Here is a 19,158-nt window from a genome sequence, read left to right as displayed (position 1 = left end):
TTTTAATGTTTGAGCATTGGAATATAGTGATTGCTGAATGAATTGAGAATAGAAGTATGGTGATCTCTGTGACCACAAGAAAGAAAGGAAATGAAGCACTTCTTCAATGATAATTTTTTATTTTGTGCCTAGTACTGATAATATTGGGCCATGTGCAAGACATAGGGGAGGCAATGATACTAGAACACAAAGAATGTATTTTCAGCCCATCCAAAGGTCACAGTTACCCAGGGTGGAGCAAAGCAGAAAGAAGACAAGTACAATTCAGTGTGGTGCAGTGCTTTATTGGGAGTTCACATAGGTGCAAGAAAAGCAAATGGGAGGACATTTACCAAAGACCATGGAATAGGTGGCATCTAATCAGATGCCAGCACTAAGAATTAGTGAAAGTAAGGGGGAAGTGGGAAAGCATTCTTACAAGAGAAAAGGATTATCTCAGAACCAGGGCCAAGAACTACTATAGTCAAATGTTCTTAATGCAAAAAGTGAGCCCTATTAAGAAATAAAAATATTTCACCAGTAAAAGCTGGAGTTTTTATTATAAATAAAAATGCTACTTATTTTTACATGTAGTCTAATTTACAATGTAATTTCAAACACACTTTGTACTTGAGTTTTTTAAATATGTACACAGATTTTGATTGAATAATCAGGTAAAAGAAATTTAGATGAGCAAATGGCAAAAACTAGATATTTTAGAATAAGTTTTTATGTATGCTTGGTTTTATGTATGCTAGTTCCAAGCCTCTGTCACTATAATTTTGCATTAATATATTGTTCAGTTTGAATTTGTGTATGTCAGTGGCCCTCCCCACCTGCATATTAATAAATCAGAGCAGAGCAACTATGAGTATGTAATTATAAATGCCCTAGTACTTTTAAGTTTATAAATCAACACAGGACTAGAAAGCTATTATTTTAACATATATGTGAATGATACCATTTAAATTTTCTAAACATGAAAATATTTATTATTTAGTATTTTTCACTGTATACATTAAAAAATTCTGCACTGGACTATATGAACATTACACCTCAGTAAACCTTTCAGAAAATCTTCTGTAGTTGCATATTTACACACAGATATAACTTTCATATCTGAAGAAATGAAATTGCATATACCCTTCAGAGCATTTGTTTGATCATTATTTTTCTGCTTGCCTACCCCCCTTCCTGGCTTTTCCTCTACCTCCAGTCATATTTTTCTACCCTCAAAAAGTAACCATTGTGGCCGGCGCCGTGGCTCAACAGGCTAATCCTCCGCCTTGCGGCGCCGGCACACCGGGTTCTAGTCCCGGTCGGGGCACCGATCCTGTCCCGGTTGCCCCTCTTCCAGGCCAGCTCTCTGCTGTGGCCAGGGAGTGCAGTGGAGGATGGCCCAAGTGTTTGGGCTCTGCACCCCATGGGAGACCAGGATAAGCACCTGGCTCCTGCCATCGGAACAGCGCGGTGCGCCGGCCGCAGCGCGCTACCGCGGCGGCCATTGGAGGGTGAACCAACGGCAAAAGGAAGACCTTTCTCTCTGTCTCTCTCTCACTGTCCACTCTGCCTGTCAAAAAAAAAAAAAAAAGTAACCATTGTAATATATTATATTACTCCATATTTTTCTATAAAAATTTCTAATTATAGGACATATATACACATATACCCTCAAGTTTATATAATTTGATTGTTTGCTTTTAAAATAGCACTACATTATAGATAATTTCTGTTCTTTGCTTTTTCTCAGTCTGTCAATACAACACAGAAATCCCTCTGTGGCACCTTTATGGTTCTAATGATTCTTCTTAGGGTTCCATAAAGTTGCCCGGCAGGAACGCATCACCATTCGATAAGTAATGAGCATTACTGCTATTTCCAATTGGGTACCACAATAAACACTGATCCACTGAGTATCCTTGTGCGTCAATGTGAAATTTCTTTTCTTTTTTGTATGGAATGCTGGGAGTGAAATTGCTGGGCTAGACATTATAGATATATGTGTGTGTGTGTGTGTGTGTAGATTTTGCTGTAGAAAGAGGCCATAATATTTTCTCATTTCCACAGCAGCGTGTGAGAATATACTTCTCCAGGTATCTCCACCAGTAATAGATATCAAATGTTGCCAGACCAATAGACTTAAAGGAGTAGCCCTCTCTTTATACTCACCCAAGAACTAAGCAGTATGGGTATTTTCAAAGCTTGTTGGACAAGTGTATTTGTTTTGTTTTGCATTGCCTCTTCAGATGCTTTATCTATGTGCCTTTTATATTTATGTGTCCTATCCTTTTCTAATTCACTAGAGATGCTTATATTTATAAATATTAAGATTTTGTTCCCTGTTCCAGTTTTCTTCCAAATTTATCAACTTGGTGAGTGGTATCTTTTCTCATACAAAGCTGTCTAACATGTTTTATGTTCAAGAAAAGCCTAACTTTACACATTTTCTAGTCTTTCTTTACATATATGTGCTCTCCTAGTTTTACTCTACTATTTCAACTATTTAGAACAATTAGAAATTAATATTTAGATTAAAAAGAGATTTGATTTGCTCCCTGTTATGCCAGCAACATTCCTTAAAATGTTGGACAACTTTTTCCAGAGATAACTCAGAAGCAAAAACCCATAATAGCATAATATAAACTAATAACTAGGTACAAGGTTTTACTTTGACATCAAAATGCAAAATAAATATATATTTAAAAGCATATATTATTTCGTATTACAAAAATACTTAGACAAAACAGTAGGAGTAGTTAAGTGTCAATTAGTGTGATAAAAATACAATATTTTAAGAAATTTTCTCTGTGATGGTAGTTACTTTTACTCTATTTTAACTTTGTATGAGCTATTTAACTTGTGTAGGCTCCATTTAAGACACATAAATATAAGACACAAATCTAAGACTTTTTCAAAAGGCAACTAAAAAGGACCACCCTTGTTGCAGGTGTTTTAACTTGTAAAAATTAGTTTCTATCTCTCCCAAAAGATGGCCATACACTGCGGTTCCACAAGTTTGCTTTACAAATCAGCCTTTTGTCAATCAGAACCTTGGCATCTGAAAGTTCCATGTACAGACTATGTCTAGGGTGTCTCTCATTTTTAGTTAAATCTCTCTCTCCCTTGGGCAATTGGTTGTAAATCACTGAATAATTTGAATTTTGTGAAACCAATGTTAGATTCCAAAGGAATTAGGTTTTTAGAAGAAAAATTGAGAAATTCTTATCTAACTTGTCTTCCCTCTTCTAGTGCTCTTTTTTTTTTAAGTCCTGAAGAACAATTATTTCAGAAAAATGTATGACTCTCAGGAGTTTTTCTCACCATCCACACATAACATTGAACAACTCAAGTGCAGTCACTTCATCTGATTCCAGGCTCTCCATGATTTCTCCAAAAATCAAACTGATTTGGAAAAATAACATTTCCATTTTACTATCATCTTTTCTCTACTTTTGCTCAGAGTACATTTCCAAAAGTAGGGGATGACATTATTTTTGTCACATGCCTTGAAAATATGATTTTATGTCAACCCAATATCTCAATATTTAATACTTAATATTTCATGATTATTACTTTGTGGATGGATGGAAGGAAGGTGGATGAGAGGGGATTTATTGGAGGAATTGGCTCGTGTATTTATGGAGGCTGAGAAGTCAGTTGGAGACCCTGAGCTGCCAGTGGCATGGCTCATTACAAGTTGAGAAGCCTCAGCCAGGGAAGACACTGTTGTAATTCTCAGTCTGAGTCTGAAGATCTGAGAATTCAAGTGGTTTGAGTACGAGTCTGGAGTCCAGAGGCTGCAGAGCCCGGTATTTTGATGTCCAAAGGCAAGGGAAGAATGCTCAGTTCCAAGACAGGGAGGGCGGAAGGGGGAGAGGAGAGAGAAAGATAGCCTTCCCTTTTCTATCTGCATCTCCAGCTGAGTGGATGATGCCCGCCCACCCTGAGTACAAATCTTCCCCACTCGGTCCATGAGTTCATTTGTCAGCCTCTCTAAAAATCCCCTTTCAGACACGATCAGAAGCAGTGGTTCTCTAGGTATCCCTTACTTCAATCAAATTGCCATCTAAAATTAACCATCAGAGAAGCCGTCTCCTTCCATTTGTATTAAGTAAAAACTCTCTAGAGCTTCTGCACATTTGGGGGAAACTGAAAAATAACCAAAAATTTTAATTTTGAAAACTTCCATATCCCAGGTAAGCAAATCACACCCCCTTTAGATAGTGCTCTATACAAGGTGTGTAGAATATTTTACAGGATATATTAATTGTCCTTGATAAGAAGTTTATAGACTGAATAAAATTTGCCAAAATTTCCATTTGCAACATGTGCAGAATAGTAAGATAGAGGATCCAAGTCTTGCTTGCTATTAGGCAGAATATCAGTAGACTTCTGTTTTCTGCAGTTTCATTACAGTCTTCACAGAAATCCAAAACAGAATTTGAAGCTGCCTTTTTAAACTCAAAGAGCTACAGAGATCATTGCCAATATATGACACATACCTCTGCTGTAGAAAACATGATCATTCCAATAATATCTGAAAGAATTAACTCTATACTGTAAGGAGTCAACACACCTACTATCAAAATGCCTTCCTGGTGTTCTCCCACATCACATTTTACTTGCAACCTCACAATAAGGAAAGGTAGCTTTACTCATTTTCACTGAGCTTTTGGGGGCAATACAATAACGTCAGTCCATGTAGCGTGCAGACTCAGCAGCCACTGTTTTCAGCCGAGTATTGCTGTCTTGATGGCTTTTAAAGTTTGCCCAGTCTTCCTCTGAACCTGTGATATTCAGTCTCCATGTGTGCTTCTGCATCTCCTTCTCCACCACATCCAATTCCAGACTCTTCCGCATATTATGTGGTAGGCTGTTTGGGGCTCCTTACCTCTCTAATCTCATTATTGGTGTCCTTCCAGCTAATAAGATAACACAGTCATTTTTGCCTTCTTGTCGGGTGATGTCTGGGTCATGCTGGCCTTGGCATTGCCATCATTCTCATACTCGTTATCTGGATTCTTGTAAAAACTAATCATAGTATTCACAATGTGAAAAATTAAATTAGCATCATTTCAATACCAAGAGAATCTTCGATCCACAGGCAAAGGGATGTTGACACTCGTGGTCAGAGCACCTGTGAGCTGCATATATAGGTCTCAGCACTCACAGCTATGCAACGATGGGTGGCTCAGCAGAGAACAGAAAGCCACACGTGGCAGCATCAGCAGACAGGGAAAAACAGCGACAGCTACAGGAGGCAGATAACCCATGCCATAGCCTTCTGCTACAAAAACAGTGTTGCTTGCTGCCCCTATATTTTGAGTCCTGGTATGGACTTTGTGTTTTCCTCTCAGTCTTCTGCACCCATTTCCAAAAACCAAAGCCAAACAAACAAAAATAAATAAATACCTTGGACCTCATTACTCCCGAGAAGATTTCTTGTTACATTGGGGTTTCAGTGCTATGACTGCCACATCCCAGGCAAGCAGAAAGTTCGCATTCTACTTGAGCTGACATTGTGGGCATTTTCTCCTTCAATGCATCTTCCCTATTTTTTTTTTTTTGGTGGAAAAATTGAAGTCTTTGTAAACTGATGGACCTTTCTAGACTCACTTGAATTGGGTTAGGTTCTCTTTTTAGTTTTCCATTAAAATTCTGATCTTCCTATGACTACCTTGCTGTTTCCCTCATATGCATGCTGCACATTGATGTTTCTCTCTCACTGCAGGCGTGGTTGTTTTATTTTTCTCAGCTCATGGCAACCTGCGTCTCATTGGTGAGTTACCTCAAGTATTAGCATTCTTGCTCATTGTATCAGGTGAAATGATCTGTCAATGGGTTTTCTTCTCTACTGGTCTGTCCCAAGGTCTCTGTTCACCCATTCAGCTACCTCCTGGACAATTTAAAGGAAATGGAACACGCACAATTCATAGGGGAAAATGTCTCAGGATTAGGATGTCAGATGGAGGTGGAGTTTAATAGATCCCTGTAGATCATGCGTCCCGCTAATTTAGTTTCCTTATTGCCTGCTCCAGAGGTTCCACTAGTTTTCTCAGATATCCATCCAGCCGGGAGGAGCACATTGCCAATTCTCTTTCCCTACACAATTACCTAGAACCCCAGCTTTCTGCCTTCCAGTCCCATTAGCCATTGCAAGAGAAAATTGTCAGTGGATGGAAAGGAAGCCGTGTTCAATTTTCTTTATTCACAGAATGCCTTTAAAGCCCTTTTTACTATTTTTCATTATTTTATTTCAATTTTTTACTATTAATTGTATATGTAAAAAACAAAAAATGTGAGATTCCCATAAACCCCTCATCTAATTTCTCCTAGTAACATTTCATATTAGTATATTTGTCACAATTAGTGAACCACACCCAGCTTTTCCTATTATTTTTGTCCAAATTCATTTTATCCCTCCCACTCCTTCCAGCTTCTAGTGACCAACACTGTATGTTCATTGTATTGTATGTTCTTTTAATTGTAGCTGCCACATTTGAGAACATTCAGTATTTGTCTATGTCTGGTGCATTTCACTCACAATGATGTCCTTCAGTTGTAACCATTTTGCTGCAAATGACAGGATTTCATCTTCTAGCTGAACAGTATTGCATTATGTAGACATACCACATTTGCTTTATCCATTTGTCTAATGATGGGTGCTTGGTTGATTCCATATTTTGGCTCTTGTGAGCAGTACTGCAATAAACATAGTGAAACAGGTATCTCTTTGATACAATGAGTTCATATTTTTTGGATACATACCTAGTTGTGAGATATCTGGATCAAATGGTAGCTCCATTTCTAGTTTTTAAAGAAATTTCCATATTGTTTTCTACAGCAGCTGCACTAATTTACAATCCCACCAATACCATATAAGAGTTCCTGCCCTTTTCTCCCATCTTGCCGGCATTTGTTGCTGTCGTTTTGACACGAGCCATTCTGACAAGGGTGAAGTAGTCTTATTGTGGTTTGGTTTTGATTTGCATTTTCCTGATGACTGATGATATTAAGCATTTTAAAAAATATTTTTGTCAATCATTTATATTTCTTCTTTTGACCTGTCTGCTCAGGTCTTTTACCCATTTATTTCTTAACTATATTGGTTCTATTTTTTGTTGAGTTTTGTGAATTGCTGACACACTCTGGATATTAATCCTTCACCATATAAATAGCATACAAATATTTCCTCCCATTGGATCTGTTGCCTCTTCACTATACTGATTCCTCTGAGGTGCAGAAGCTTCTGAGTTGGGTATAATCCCATTTTTCTAGTTGGTGTCTTTGTTGCATGTATTTTTGGGTTCTTAGCCAAGCAGTCATCATCTATACAAAAGTCTTGAAGTAATTCCCCTGTTTTCTTCTAGCAGTTTCAGTATCCAGTCTTCCCTTTAGCACACTGACCCATCTTGAGTTGACTTTTGTGTATGGTGAGAGGTAGAGATCTAATTTCATCCTTCCATATACAATTGCCAGCACCATTTATTGAAAATGTGATTCCGGCCGGCGCCGCGGCTCACTAGGCTAATCCTCCGCCTTGCGGCGCCAGCACACCGGGTTCTAGTCCTGCTCGGGGCACCGATCCTGTCCCGGTTGCCCCTCTTCCAGGCCAGCTCTCTGCTGTGGCCCAGGAGTGCAGTGGAGGATGGCCCAAGTCCTTGGGCCCTGCACCCCATGGGAGACCAGGAGAAGCACCTTGCTCCTGCCATCGGATCAGCACGGTGCGCCGGCCGCAGCGCGCTACTGTGGCGGCCATTGGAGGGTGAACCAATGGAAAAGGAAGACCTTTGTCTCTGTCTCTCTCTCACTGTCCACTCTGCCTGTCAAAAAAAAAAAAAAAATGTGATCCTTTCTCCAGTATATGTTCTTGGCATCTTTGTCAAAAGCCATTGACTACATGTACATAGATTAATTTCTCAGCACTCTATTCCATTCTGTTGCACTGTGTGCCAGTATTTATGCCAGTACCATACAGTTTTAATTATTGTAGTCCCATAGCTTGCTTTGAAACCAGGTGTTGTGATGCCTCTATCTTGGTGTTTTTGTTTTTGGTTCTGTTTTTTGCTCAGGATAACTGACTATTCTGGGTCTTTTGTGATCCCATATGAATTTTACATTTTTTCTAACTCTGTAAAAATTGGTATCCTAATAGGGATTATATTGAATCTGTAAATTGTTTTAGGTAGTATAGGCATTTTAATGGTATTAATTTTTCCAGTCCACAAACAAGGAATATCTTGATTTTGTGTGTGTGTGTGTGTGTGACTCTATGATGATTTCTTTCATCAATGATATATAATTTTAATTGTAGAGGGTTTGTCACTTCTTTGGTAAAATTTATTCCTAAGTATTTGGGTTTTTTTGGTAGCTGAATGGATTTCTTATTGATTTATCTCTTAGAAAGGTCAATATTGGCAAATAAAATGCAAGGGTTTTTTTATGTTGATGTTGTATCCTGTGACTTTCTGAATTGGTTTATTAGTACTAACAACATTATGTTGGAATGTTTAGGTTTCCCATGTACAACATCATGTCATCTGCAAACATGGATAGTTTGACTTCTTCCTTTCCCGTTTCAATACCCTTTCTTTCTTTCTCCTCCCATTCTTCCTTGCTAATACTTCCAAAATATATTGAACAAAAATGATGAAAATGGACATACTTATATAGTTCCAGGTATTAGAGAAAATGCTTTCAGCTTTTCCTAATTCTGTATGATACTGGCTGTCGGTTAGTCATTCAAAGCTGCTATAAATTTGAGGTATTTTCATTCTATATTTAATTTGTTGAGGGTTTTATCACGAAGATATGTTGAATATTATCAAATGGTTTCTCTGCATATATTGAGATGATCATATGATTTTTATGCATTCTGTTGATGTGATTTATGATGCTTATTGACTTGCAAATGTTGAATTATCCTTGCATCTCTGGGATGTCTCCCAGTTAGTGATGATATATGATCTTTCTTGATGTAGTGTGTTGGATTTGGTGATGAATTTTCTCATTTTTTGCTTGGCTAGGAAATATTTTATTTCTCTTCAGTTCTTATGGATAGCTTTACTGGATACAATTTTCTTGATTGGAAGTTTTTTTTAAGATTGAGTATATCATCCCATTATCTTCTGGCCTGTAGGGTTTCTACTCAGCATTCTGTTGGTCGTCTAATTGGTTTTCCTTTATATGTAACTTCGCATTTGTCTTACTGTCTTTAGGGGTCTCTCTTTGTCCTTAACTTGTGACAATTTTACTATCATATGCCTTGGAGAAGGTCTTTTGTTGTTGTTGAGTCTGGTTGAGGTTCTTTGGACTTTCTGTATCTGGATGTCCATATCTCCTTCAAGATTTGGAAAATTTTCAAATATTATTCCATTCAGTGGGTTCTCAGTGGCCTTTTACTTTTCATATCCCTTTAATATGAATATTTGTTCACTTAATGGTATCCCTTAGGACAGACTGTCTTCATTCTTTTTAACTATTTTCACTTTACTTTTGTCTGACTGCATTATTTCAAAAGCCTCATTATCCTCCAGATCAAAAATTCTTTCTTCCATTTAGTCTATTCTGCTGTTGAAGCTTTCAGTTGTATTTTTATTTCACTGATGGGAGTTTTCAGCTTCCATCTGTTTGGGTGTTTCTCATGATTTCTGTTATTGAATTTCTCACTCACCTCCTGTTTTCATTTCTGTAAATTATTTCATCTTACTATTTCATGTTTCTTGTGTCCCTGCCTTGACATCTGCACATTTGGTATAATAGTTCCTTTTTTTATGGAGTAGGTTTCATTGGAAAAGACTTTTTTTTTGTTTAAATGGGATGTAGGCTGTCACTTGGGCTATTGATTTGGCTTTGGCTCTCAGTAAGCCTAGAAATGTAACTTCTGGGTGATTTCTTCAGTGGTAATTGGTGTCAGCAGTGTCTACAAGTGCCACAGTTGTCTAGTCTAACAGTTTGTAGAGGCAGTAGTACAACTTTGAATTATGTGTGAGTTCCAAACATGTGTGTCTTTATTCCCAGGGAATCAGGTATCAATCATACCAGGGTTTGTTAATGCTGTAGCCACATGTCTGGTGCTTTGGGAAACAGAAGAGGTGATCCTCTTTTCCCACTAAGCAAGCATGAGTGATCCTGGGGCTTGTGGCACCAATACCTTTGGCTCTTGTGGATGCTACCTTCTCGAGGTCCTGTGTATGGGCATGACTAATGCTGGACCTTAAAGCACCAAAAGCTTAAGCCTGGGCTCTGGAAGATGTTAAAGAGAACTTTACCCAATGCCACGGGGTGAATACAGCTTATGCTGATATTATGCACTTGCAGTTGATGTTATGGAGCACTGGAATGCAGGTAGGCTGCCCCCTATGGCCACAGGGGATGTTCTAATAATTCTGAGGAATACAGTACTAATAGTCACAGTCTCAGATCTGCAGGTACAGTGAGTTCTTAGCCAGGTCTCACAGGGTGAGTGCCAGTTACACAGAGGATTGAGAACTGGCAGTCACCAGCCTCAGGCAAAAGAATGCAGCCGGGGCCCTCTAGATCTAGGGGTTATGGCACAGCAGAGACAGTCCCAGAGTTGCAAGGCCCGCAGTTCCCACAGAGCATGTAAAGGTGATGCGGGGGCCCGTGCTCTGTCCCCAGAACCCTGTGGTAAGAGTTTCAGAAGGGGCTTCCTCAGGGCTGGGGAGTGGGATTCAGTGTGGACTGCTGCTGGTGACTGGCCCCAAGAATACACAGGGAGCTTCCCTAGATGACACAGAGGAAGCAGGTGCAGCTCCAGGGCTTGTGCCCAGAACTCCCATAGCTGCAGGAATCACAGAGGCCCGCTCTCTGTCCTAGCAAACAACCTTGCTCTCTCCGGGGACTTCTCAGGAGTCCAAGAAGGGACTGCTTGTCTACCCCTATGTCATGGGGCCTTTAGCAGCTTCTCAGCAGTGCTGGGGTCTGGTGCTTTGTGGGTGGAGTGAGACAGTGGAGGTTGCTTTTTGGGAGGAAAAGAGTCACAGGACCCCAGTCGGCCCTCAAGATGTGACTTAAAGTCAGTTAGGATGGAGGAATTCTCTCCTCATTAGGGCTGCCTGTCTGTGGCTATGGTCCTGCAAGATGGTCCACCTAAGGGGCCCCAGGGAAGCTGCAGTGGGCAGTGGCTGTTAGTTCTGAGCTTGTTCCTCTGTCTCTATTGGCCTGCGGTGTCAGTGAGCTGTTTGCACATCTTGTCACTTCCTGACTGAAGCTTCACCCTCAGCCAGTCTTCTCAGTTCTAGTATTTTATACACAGAACCCTCTTCCTGGCAAGATGGCGTCCTCTGCCCAGAGTGCCAGGATAGGAATGCCGGGCAGAAAAATCAGTTGTGGTTATGTGCCTTCTCTCTCTCTCTCTCTCTCCCCCCCCCACCCCCCCCCCCTAGTTTTCAGAATCTCTGTGCCATTTGCAGTTCTGGACACTTCTTTGTAGAAGTGTTCCTTCAAGCAATCTCCCCAGCTAATAATTTATATGTAGGACTCTTTTTCCCAGAAAGAGAGTCCAGAGCAGAGGCGGCAGCAGTGGTGGGCTTAGTTCCCATCTTGCTGCTGGTTTTAGAGTCTCTCATCTGTTGGCAGGTACTGTTAATTTTTTTTTTTTTTTGAGATTTTATTTATTTTATTTGAGAGGTAGAGTGACAGAGAGAGGAAGAGAGAGACAGAAACATCTTCCATCTGCTGGTTTACTATCCAAATGGCCTCAACAGCCAGAGATGAGCCAATCCGGGGCCAGGAGCCAAGAGCTTCTTCCAGGTCTCCCATGTGGGCTCAGGGAACCAAGCACTTGAGCCATCCTCCACTGCTTTCCCAGGCCACAGCAGGGAGCTGGATCAGAAGAAGAGCAGCTGGGATACCAACCGGCACACGTATGGGATGCGGGCACCGCAGGGGAGGCTTAGCCTACTACGCCACAGTGCTGGCCCTGGTATTATTACTTTTTTGTTAAGGCTTTTCCTCAGACAAGCTGGAAATTCTGTTCTTTGCTTGTTCTGAAACATTTTTTCTGGCTGAAGTGGATGCAGATCCTCTCTATTCAGCCGTGTTGATCCGCTCCTGAAAACTCTTTTTAATCTTGAGTATTCCCATAGCCTCAAAAAAGATAGGCAACATGTAAGATTTAAAGGTAAACATACTGCTTTTTTTCCAGGTTAAATTTTTTTTTTATTTTTAAAAGTTAGTGTTTTTTTAAACAAATTCATTTCTTCTTTATGAAAATGTATGCCTTATATTGACTGTTTCAGAACACAAATTCAAGTTCCATCACAAGAATTGATAAAATATATTAGGTGAACAATTAAAGCATCATAAAGCAAAAGCATAAAGATTCGGATAACTTTATATGCCTAAATTTGGACTTGACCATGATTTATTATTCTGTATAAGTTCAGAATAATTGATTAATTCTGCTAAATTATTTATTTGCCCAAGAGGAAGAGGCTATCACCTTGGACCCTAGGTCATAAATACTAAAGCCATCCTATCTTAAGGACTTATGGGGAAATGAATTATAAGGATCATGCTAGATCGATTCTGGGTTAATCATAACTCTCTGCTCCTGTGATTCACAATCACTTTATCTCCTACTGACCATTACATTTTACAGTTTAAGACTGTAAATAAGTTAACAGCTTAGAATTTATTTCTCTCACATGACTCTCAGGTCTTTTAATTTTTATTTGGTGAGCAAAAATAATAAATATGCATCCTTCAGTCTTTATTTTAATTTTCAAAAGTGCTACTTTGACTTCAATCCACAAAATCATAAAGGCTTAGACAGAAATGGTTAAAAATCAACAGGCCTCAGGGGTCCAATGTCATACAAGCCAAATACTCATTCAAAATTCCAATTATTTTGGTAAACAAATAGCCCGTTTTTTGTCTTAAGCTCAATTCCTTTAACTTACTGGAAACTTATAGGAAACTGCATCTTTTTATGGTTCTTACTACATCCTATATTGCATTATGTTTATTTATATAAATGTCATTTCTCAAACTAGACAGGTTATGCCTTCAAGGCTAAGGATGTTGTATCTTATATATTTTTGTGTTCTGGTGGAAATATCTCCTAAAAATTTATCTTTAATGTAGTAAAAGAGCTTAGCAGATGGCCTTGAGCTCAATTTCTGAATCTGCCACTGATTATTGGTGTGACTTAGAGCAAGTCAGGTTACCTATCTGCGAGTTAAGTGTCATAATATCAGCTGCTCCCAGTGTTGTAAAGGGTGAGACAATTTCTGTGTAAAAGCCATTTCAAGAGTTAAAAATGCTCACCAGTGTTATCTATTTTCATACGGAAGACGTGGGGGACAGAGGGAGGATACTCCTCTTCAACATGGGAAGTTCTTATCTTACCCTTTGCTTTGAAGTCCATCTTTCCATAACTGTTGCCACTGAATGTTTCTAATAAAAGCAGACCATATCTGTGGTCTCTCTCAAATTACAGGTTTTGGATTGAGATTTTAAGGAATTGGCTAAATTAAAGGTTCATGTGAAAAAGAATATGGTTCTCTCAATTCAAATCAACATGGATGGAATAGCAGGTAGTGATAAGTCTATTTGTCTGTGGCATGGGCTTCTGTCCTGATTACTGGAGCTTGTTGCCCAATAAATTAAAAAGAAAAGTAATTTCAGCATCAGCTCGTGATGGAGATATCAGAAGATGGGCATCCAGGACCAGAGCAATCTATGGAGAAGTAAAATGTGCCATAATCCATAATATGGCGAGGAGCTCAGGTGCAGGGTTTGAAAATACATTTTCCCATCCTTCACTTGACTTGGCAAGAAACGCAAATATTTGAGGAAATAACATTGAATGTTTATAGTTCTTCACCTGACAGATGGAAAATTGCAGAAAGCTATTAGGTTAGAAGAGTGTGCGTGAACAAAAAAAAAAAAAAAAAAAAAAAAAAAAAACAGTCTCCAGAGTATCTATGTTTAATCAGTTAAGCCTTATAGATAAGAAACTTAAATATTTGGGATTTTCTTGTATAACTGTTTCAGTTACCAGAATATTTGAGCAGACTGTCCTGATTCCCCTCTATGAAAACTGCATTTTCTTTTCCTTAAGCCACTTTAAACAGAAGCTGTTTTTAAGACACTTGTCACGACAGGCTATGTGTCACAGCGACTCAGCACTTAACTTACTTCCGTGACTGAGCTGACAGAAGTTTGAGGACAGGGGCCCAAATCTTCTCTCTGTGTCCCTTATACACGTCCCTTCAGGATCTTAGAATGAATTGCATAAACACTGCTGGTAAAACTCGATTTGCAGAAATGAAACCAAACTGAGTTCCCAGCAGAAGTGAGCTATTGGCAGCACAGGTGCTCCATGGCAGCAGCTACTAATGACCATGAATCCTTCAGCTTCTAACCAGCTCCACTTTGTAATCACTAGGAAGATGGCATTTTGGATTTTGTTTCCCTTCCTCACAATGAGGCCATGAGTATGTGGGCCTGAAGCACCCAGATTCCTTTCTGCCCCCTGTTTAAGCACTTTGCTAGCCTGTAATCCACTGGCAAATAAATCAATGGCATGCAATTCAGTGCCTTTCCAAAGAGAACCTCAAGAACAAGGAACAAGGACTAGTTAAAATTTTTTAAGAAGCTTTTATCACTAGACATATGGTCTGCAAATTCCCGAGGCCAACCCCTCCGTGATTATTCTGTTGAAACATGACTTCAAATTTTGTTGACTATTTTCTAGATTGTTTTAATTTGATGGTTAAAAACTATCTGAAGGACAGTGATTGTATGTTTCGTTGATGAAAAAGGCCAGGAATGTTTTTAAAAGCAAAAACAGTTTGGGTTTCTATGCAACATTTCATTGATATTGCTACAGGCTATAATCATACTGTTTTAATGATGCTCTTTTGAAAAATTCACTCATAATGCTTTGTAACATTAAATTACTGGGAACAACATATATAATGGCAATGATAATGTTATCATCATTTAAATAGAGCTCTACAGTTCACAAAGCAGTAACAACAATGCCAGAACACTTTTCTAACTGCAAAGCAGTATGTCCCCAACAGGGGAGGTCTCTGGAGGATTGTGAAAAAGCTGCAAGAAGATCCAGGAGGCCAAAGTGACTGTTTGAAACAGAAGAGAACAGCAAAAATCAAAGTGGGTTGTTAGAGGAAGCTCCAAGGTCACTGCTGTCTCACTGCTACAGGAGGTTTAGACCTAGGAAGCCAAAAGTGGATCTCAAAGTGTTGGCAACTGGCCAGGATCAGAGACTGGGAGGAAAGACTTCAGGGTAACTGTGGGTGTGAGCAATCAGTGAGGAGGAAAAGTCCCTGTGTATTTCTCCTCTCTCACACCACCAACTCTCAAGGAATCTGCCCATTTCAACAATTACATCAAAACTTAGGTAGATAAGTTGTTCCTGATCATATTGCTAAAATCACTTAAAATGGCAGTATCCGAAAAGCAGTCAGAATTGGTAAAATGCTTCCGCCTCTGCCACAAACTGTAGAAGACAAGAAGTTTAGGCTTGGATCTGGAATCTGTATTTCTAACAGCAGAAGCACCTGCTAATTATGGGAGCGGAGGTCACATTTTGAGGGGCACTGGCCTGTAGTCCCATCGTGCCTGATACAGAGCAGACAATCTGTGAAAAATACTTAACATTATACAATTTCTCCAGGGCACCAACTTTTATCACTGAATACCCCAGGCTTTGGTTAGGGTTCCCCACCAATGAAAGATGGTAAACATCCTATGAGTAAGCTGACCTGAAAATTGTAGGCCATTCGTTATTGAATGCAAAACTTTTTCCTAAAAAGCAAATATAGCAAAAAGGCAGAAGTTAAATGTATCAAGGTTTTTTTTATATTTTCCTATTTTTTTTATGTTTAGATACCTCCATTGATTTTCAGGTGCCAGAAAAATATAGTCATCCATGTTCTTCTAGTTTTCTCTTTGGTTTTTTTATTAAGATTCTCTTTTCCTCATATTTAGGTTCTTATACCACAGGAATTTATTTGGTGTAGTGTGACAGAGTGCTTTAATTTTGCCCTTTGTGAAATAATCACCTGTCCCAGTTTTTTAATATTTTATATTTGATTAAATTATAGCCTTTGAGCCGGCGCCGCGGCTCACTAGGCTAATCCTTCGCCTAGTGGCGCCCAGTCAGGGCGCCAGATTCTGACCCGGTTGCCCCTCTTCCAGGCTAGCTCTCTGCTGTGGCCCGGGAGTGCAGTGGGCCCTGCACCCCATGGGAGACCAGGAGAAGCACCTGGCTCCTGCCTTCGGATCAGCGCGGTGCACCAGCCACAGCGTGCTGGCCACGGTGGCCATTGGAGGGTGAACCAATGGCAAAGGAAGACCTTTCTCTCTGTCTCTCTCTCTCACTGTCCACTCTGCCTGTCAAAAAATTTTAAAAAAAATTATAGCCTTTGTAAAATAGTCTTATAAATAATATTTATATGTATGCCTGTATTAAAAGTTGGATTTTTTTCTTTTTCATGATTTTCTATTCTCCAATAAGTTCTGTACTGTTTTATTTCCAAACTTCAAAACATGTCTCTACTTGATATTTCAAGTCTCCCATTATTATTTTTAATTTTCAAAGTTTTGTTGCTTATTCTCATCTGTTTTATTCAAATCAAATTTCCAAAAGGCTTCCTGGTTCCTAAAACATCCTTTGGGCATTTTATTAAGAATTGCAATGTTTCCTCTAATTTGGAGAAAACCGACAATTTTTGTAAAATTGTATATCCTCCCTTTCATAAATATGTCAGCAATTTCAAGTTAATACAAAATTTTTAAAACAAAAAAGAAGATATCAACCATTGCTTGAGTGATGGGTAATTTGCTCCCTATTTTTTTAACACTTGCTAATATTTGTCAAATATTCTATAAGAAGTATATATTACTTTCAAGTTCAGAAATATTCAAATGTTAACAAATAAAGAAACAAGTAAAAGAAAAAAAGTCTTAGCCAAAAAGGAATTCAAATCTTTGCTCAGGTGTTGACATGTTCTTCATATAAGCACTACATTTATTCTTAAATGTCTTCCTAGGAATTTATATTTGGTATGAATAGCTATTTTTCTCAAAGTATCATTTTGTATTAATGTATTCATAGAAAAGCCAATGATCAGTATGTATCTATTTACAACACATCTTTGTTGAAATCTCAGGTGTTTCCTCATATTTTTCAGTTGATTCCTGTGGGTTTCTTAAATATATCAACAAATATGATGATGTTATAATGTTTTTCCTAATACATTAAAATCATATTTTTGTTTCTGCCTTATTGCATAGGCTAAAATTAACACCATCATGTTAAGTTTTAGGATAATGGTAGCTAACATTTTCTTGACTTTAATGATAATGCCATTAGAATTTTATCTGATAATAGGTCTGCTGCTTTTTTGTAATATTCTGTGACTCGTTGATGAAAAATTACTTTCTCCTGTCCTACAAGTAGATAGATTACAGAAAAATAACTGTTTCCAATTATGTCAAATATGTTTCTGATGTCTGCTGAAGAGCATTTTAAACTTCATATAGCATCATCTGCAAGATATGTTATCCTTGTAACCTTCCTAAGCTGAACTCATGCTCCTTTTCCTTATTCAGTAACATTACATTATTCTTTTAATATGGTAAAATTTTCAAATATAACTATTAGTCCTATTTTATAAATCCATTACATTCTATTTACATATTTAATAATTTCATAAATCATCTTTATTAAGATGTTTAGGATATTGTATTTTCTTGGTAAATTTTGACTTATGATATGAGTAATTACCAAAAAGGAAAAAGTAATCAGTAAGAGATATTGCAAACCACCCAAAATAAGGTTATTTTCCTCAAGTGATATTAGAGAGGACTGCAGAGTTAATTTTTCCTTCATTGCAATGTCCACTATGGGTTTTAAGTCTAACATACAATATATTCATCAGCTACACTTGACAACAGATAGACTTGTAAGAACATAGAACAGGAAGTCCAGCTTGTCAAAAGAGCAGCACTGGTTACTTCTCTTCAAAGAGTTAAACTTACAGCATTCATTTTTAACATGGGTCACATGCAAGCAGGTACTACCCACAGTGGATGAGTGAGAAGGCCTGCCTAGCTTAGAAGCCTAATGATCCAATGAGTCAGTATTTCCTGTACCCTACAGGTATAGCTGAGCCCCCAGAAGGCACAGGCCCAGTTATAAGAATCACTCAACTTGGCCGGCACCATGGCTTAACAGGCTAGTCCTCTGCCTTGCGGCGCCGGCACACCGGGTTCTAGTCCCGGTTGGGGCGCCGGATTCCATCCCGGTTGCTCCTCTTCCAGGCCAGCTCTCTGCTATGGCCCGGGAAGGCAGTGGAGGATGGCCCAAGTCCTTGGGCCCTGCATCCCATGGGAGACCAGGAGAAGCACCTGGCTCCTGGCTTTGGATCAGCGAGTTGCGCCGGCCTCAGTGGCCAGTGGAGGGTGATCCAACGGCAAAAAGGAAGACCTTCCTCTCTGTCTCTCTCTCTCACTATCCACTCTGCCTGTCAAAAAAAAAAAAAAAAAAAAAATCACTCAACTCAGAGAGGCTCAACAACCTGGCTTCCTTTCGTACATTTATTGTTTTCCCGAAAAGCAGCTACCACCCCAAGGTCTTTTAACTACAAGCAGTGTTGGTTGCAAGCATAGTTAAAATTCCACCTTCATCATGTTTCCAACAGAACTGAACTATAATTAACCAACATGTGAATTTTCATTCAGAATAAGAATTTACATATAGATGTATATATACATACTCACATATACATATATATATACTTTTTTTGCAGAAATATATATGCCAATGTAATGTATCAAATCCTGGATCAGTAACTTAAAATTGCAACCTTAAATCCTATTTTATTCTTTTATCTTGATTATTTTCCCAGGTAAAACATGGAAACTATGCTTTTGTATGGGATGCAGCTGTATTGGAATATGTGGCTATCAATGATCCAGAATGTTCCTTTTACACTGTTGGGAATACCGTGGCTGATCGAGGATATGGAATCGCATTACAACACGGCAGTCCTTACCGTGATGTTTTTTCACAAAGGTAAGATTCACGCACGGTCCAAATAAAGAGAAAATTTAAACAAAGAAAATCTACTTCATTTCCCAATATAGTTTAATATGTTTTGCTTGCTTTCACAGGAAAGC

At 38.8% G+C, this 19,158-nt stretch overlaps 1 protein-coding gene across 2 annotated transcripts in view; it reads left to right on the top strand.

The window, feature by feature from the left end:
* GRID2 (glutamate ionotropic receptor delta type subunit 2) overlaps positions 1–19,158 on the top strand; it is a 1,547,682-nt gene that overhangs the window by 1,385,665 nt on the left and 142,859 nt on the right. For both annotated transcript variants that reach the window (XM_062199157.1, XM_062199156.1), the window contains one exon: positions 18,888–19,054. In XM_062199157.1, the coding sequence (XP_062055141.1) occupies positions 18,888–19,054 (167 nt within the window). The remainder of the gene's footprint in view (positions 1–18,887; positions 19,055–19,158) is intronic.

The sequence above is a fragment of the Lepus europaeus genome, chromosome 8, assembly GCF_033115175.1.
Source record: "Lepus europaeus isolate LE1 chromosome 8, mLepTim1.pri, whole genome shotgun sequence".
NCBI lineage: Eukaryota > Metazoa > Chordata > Mammalia > Lagomorpha > Leporidae > Lepus > Lepus europaeus.
This window is presented reverse-complemented; position numbering and strand designations above follow the sequence as displayed.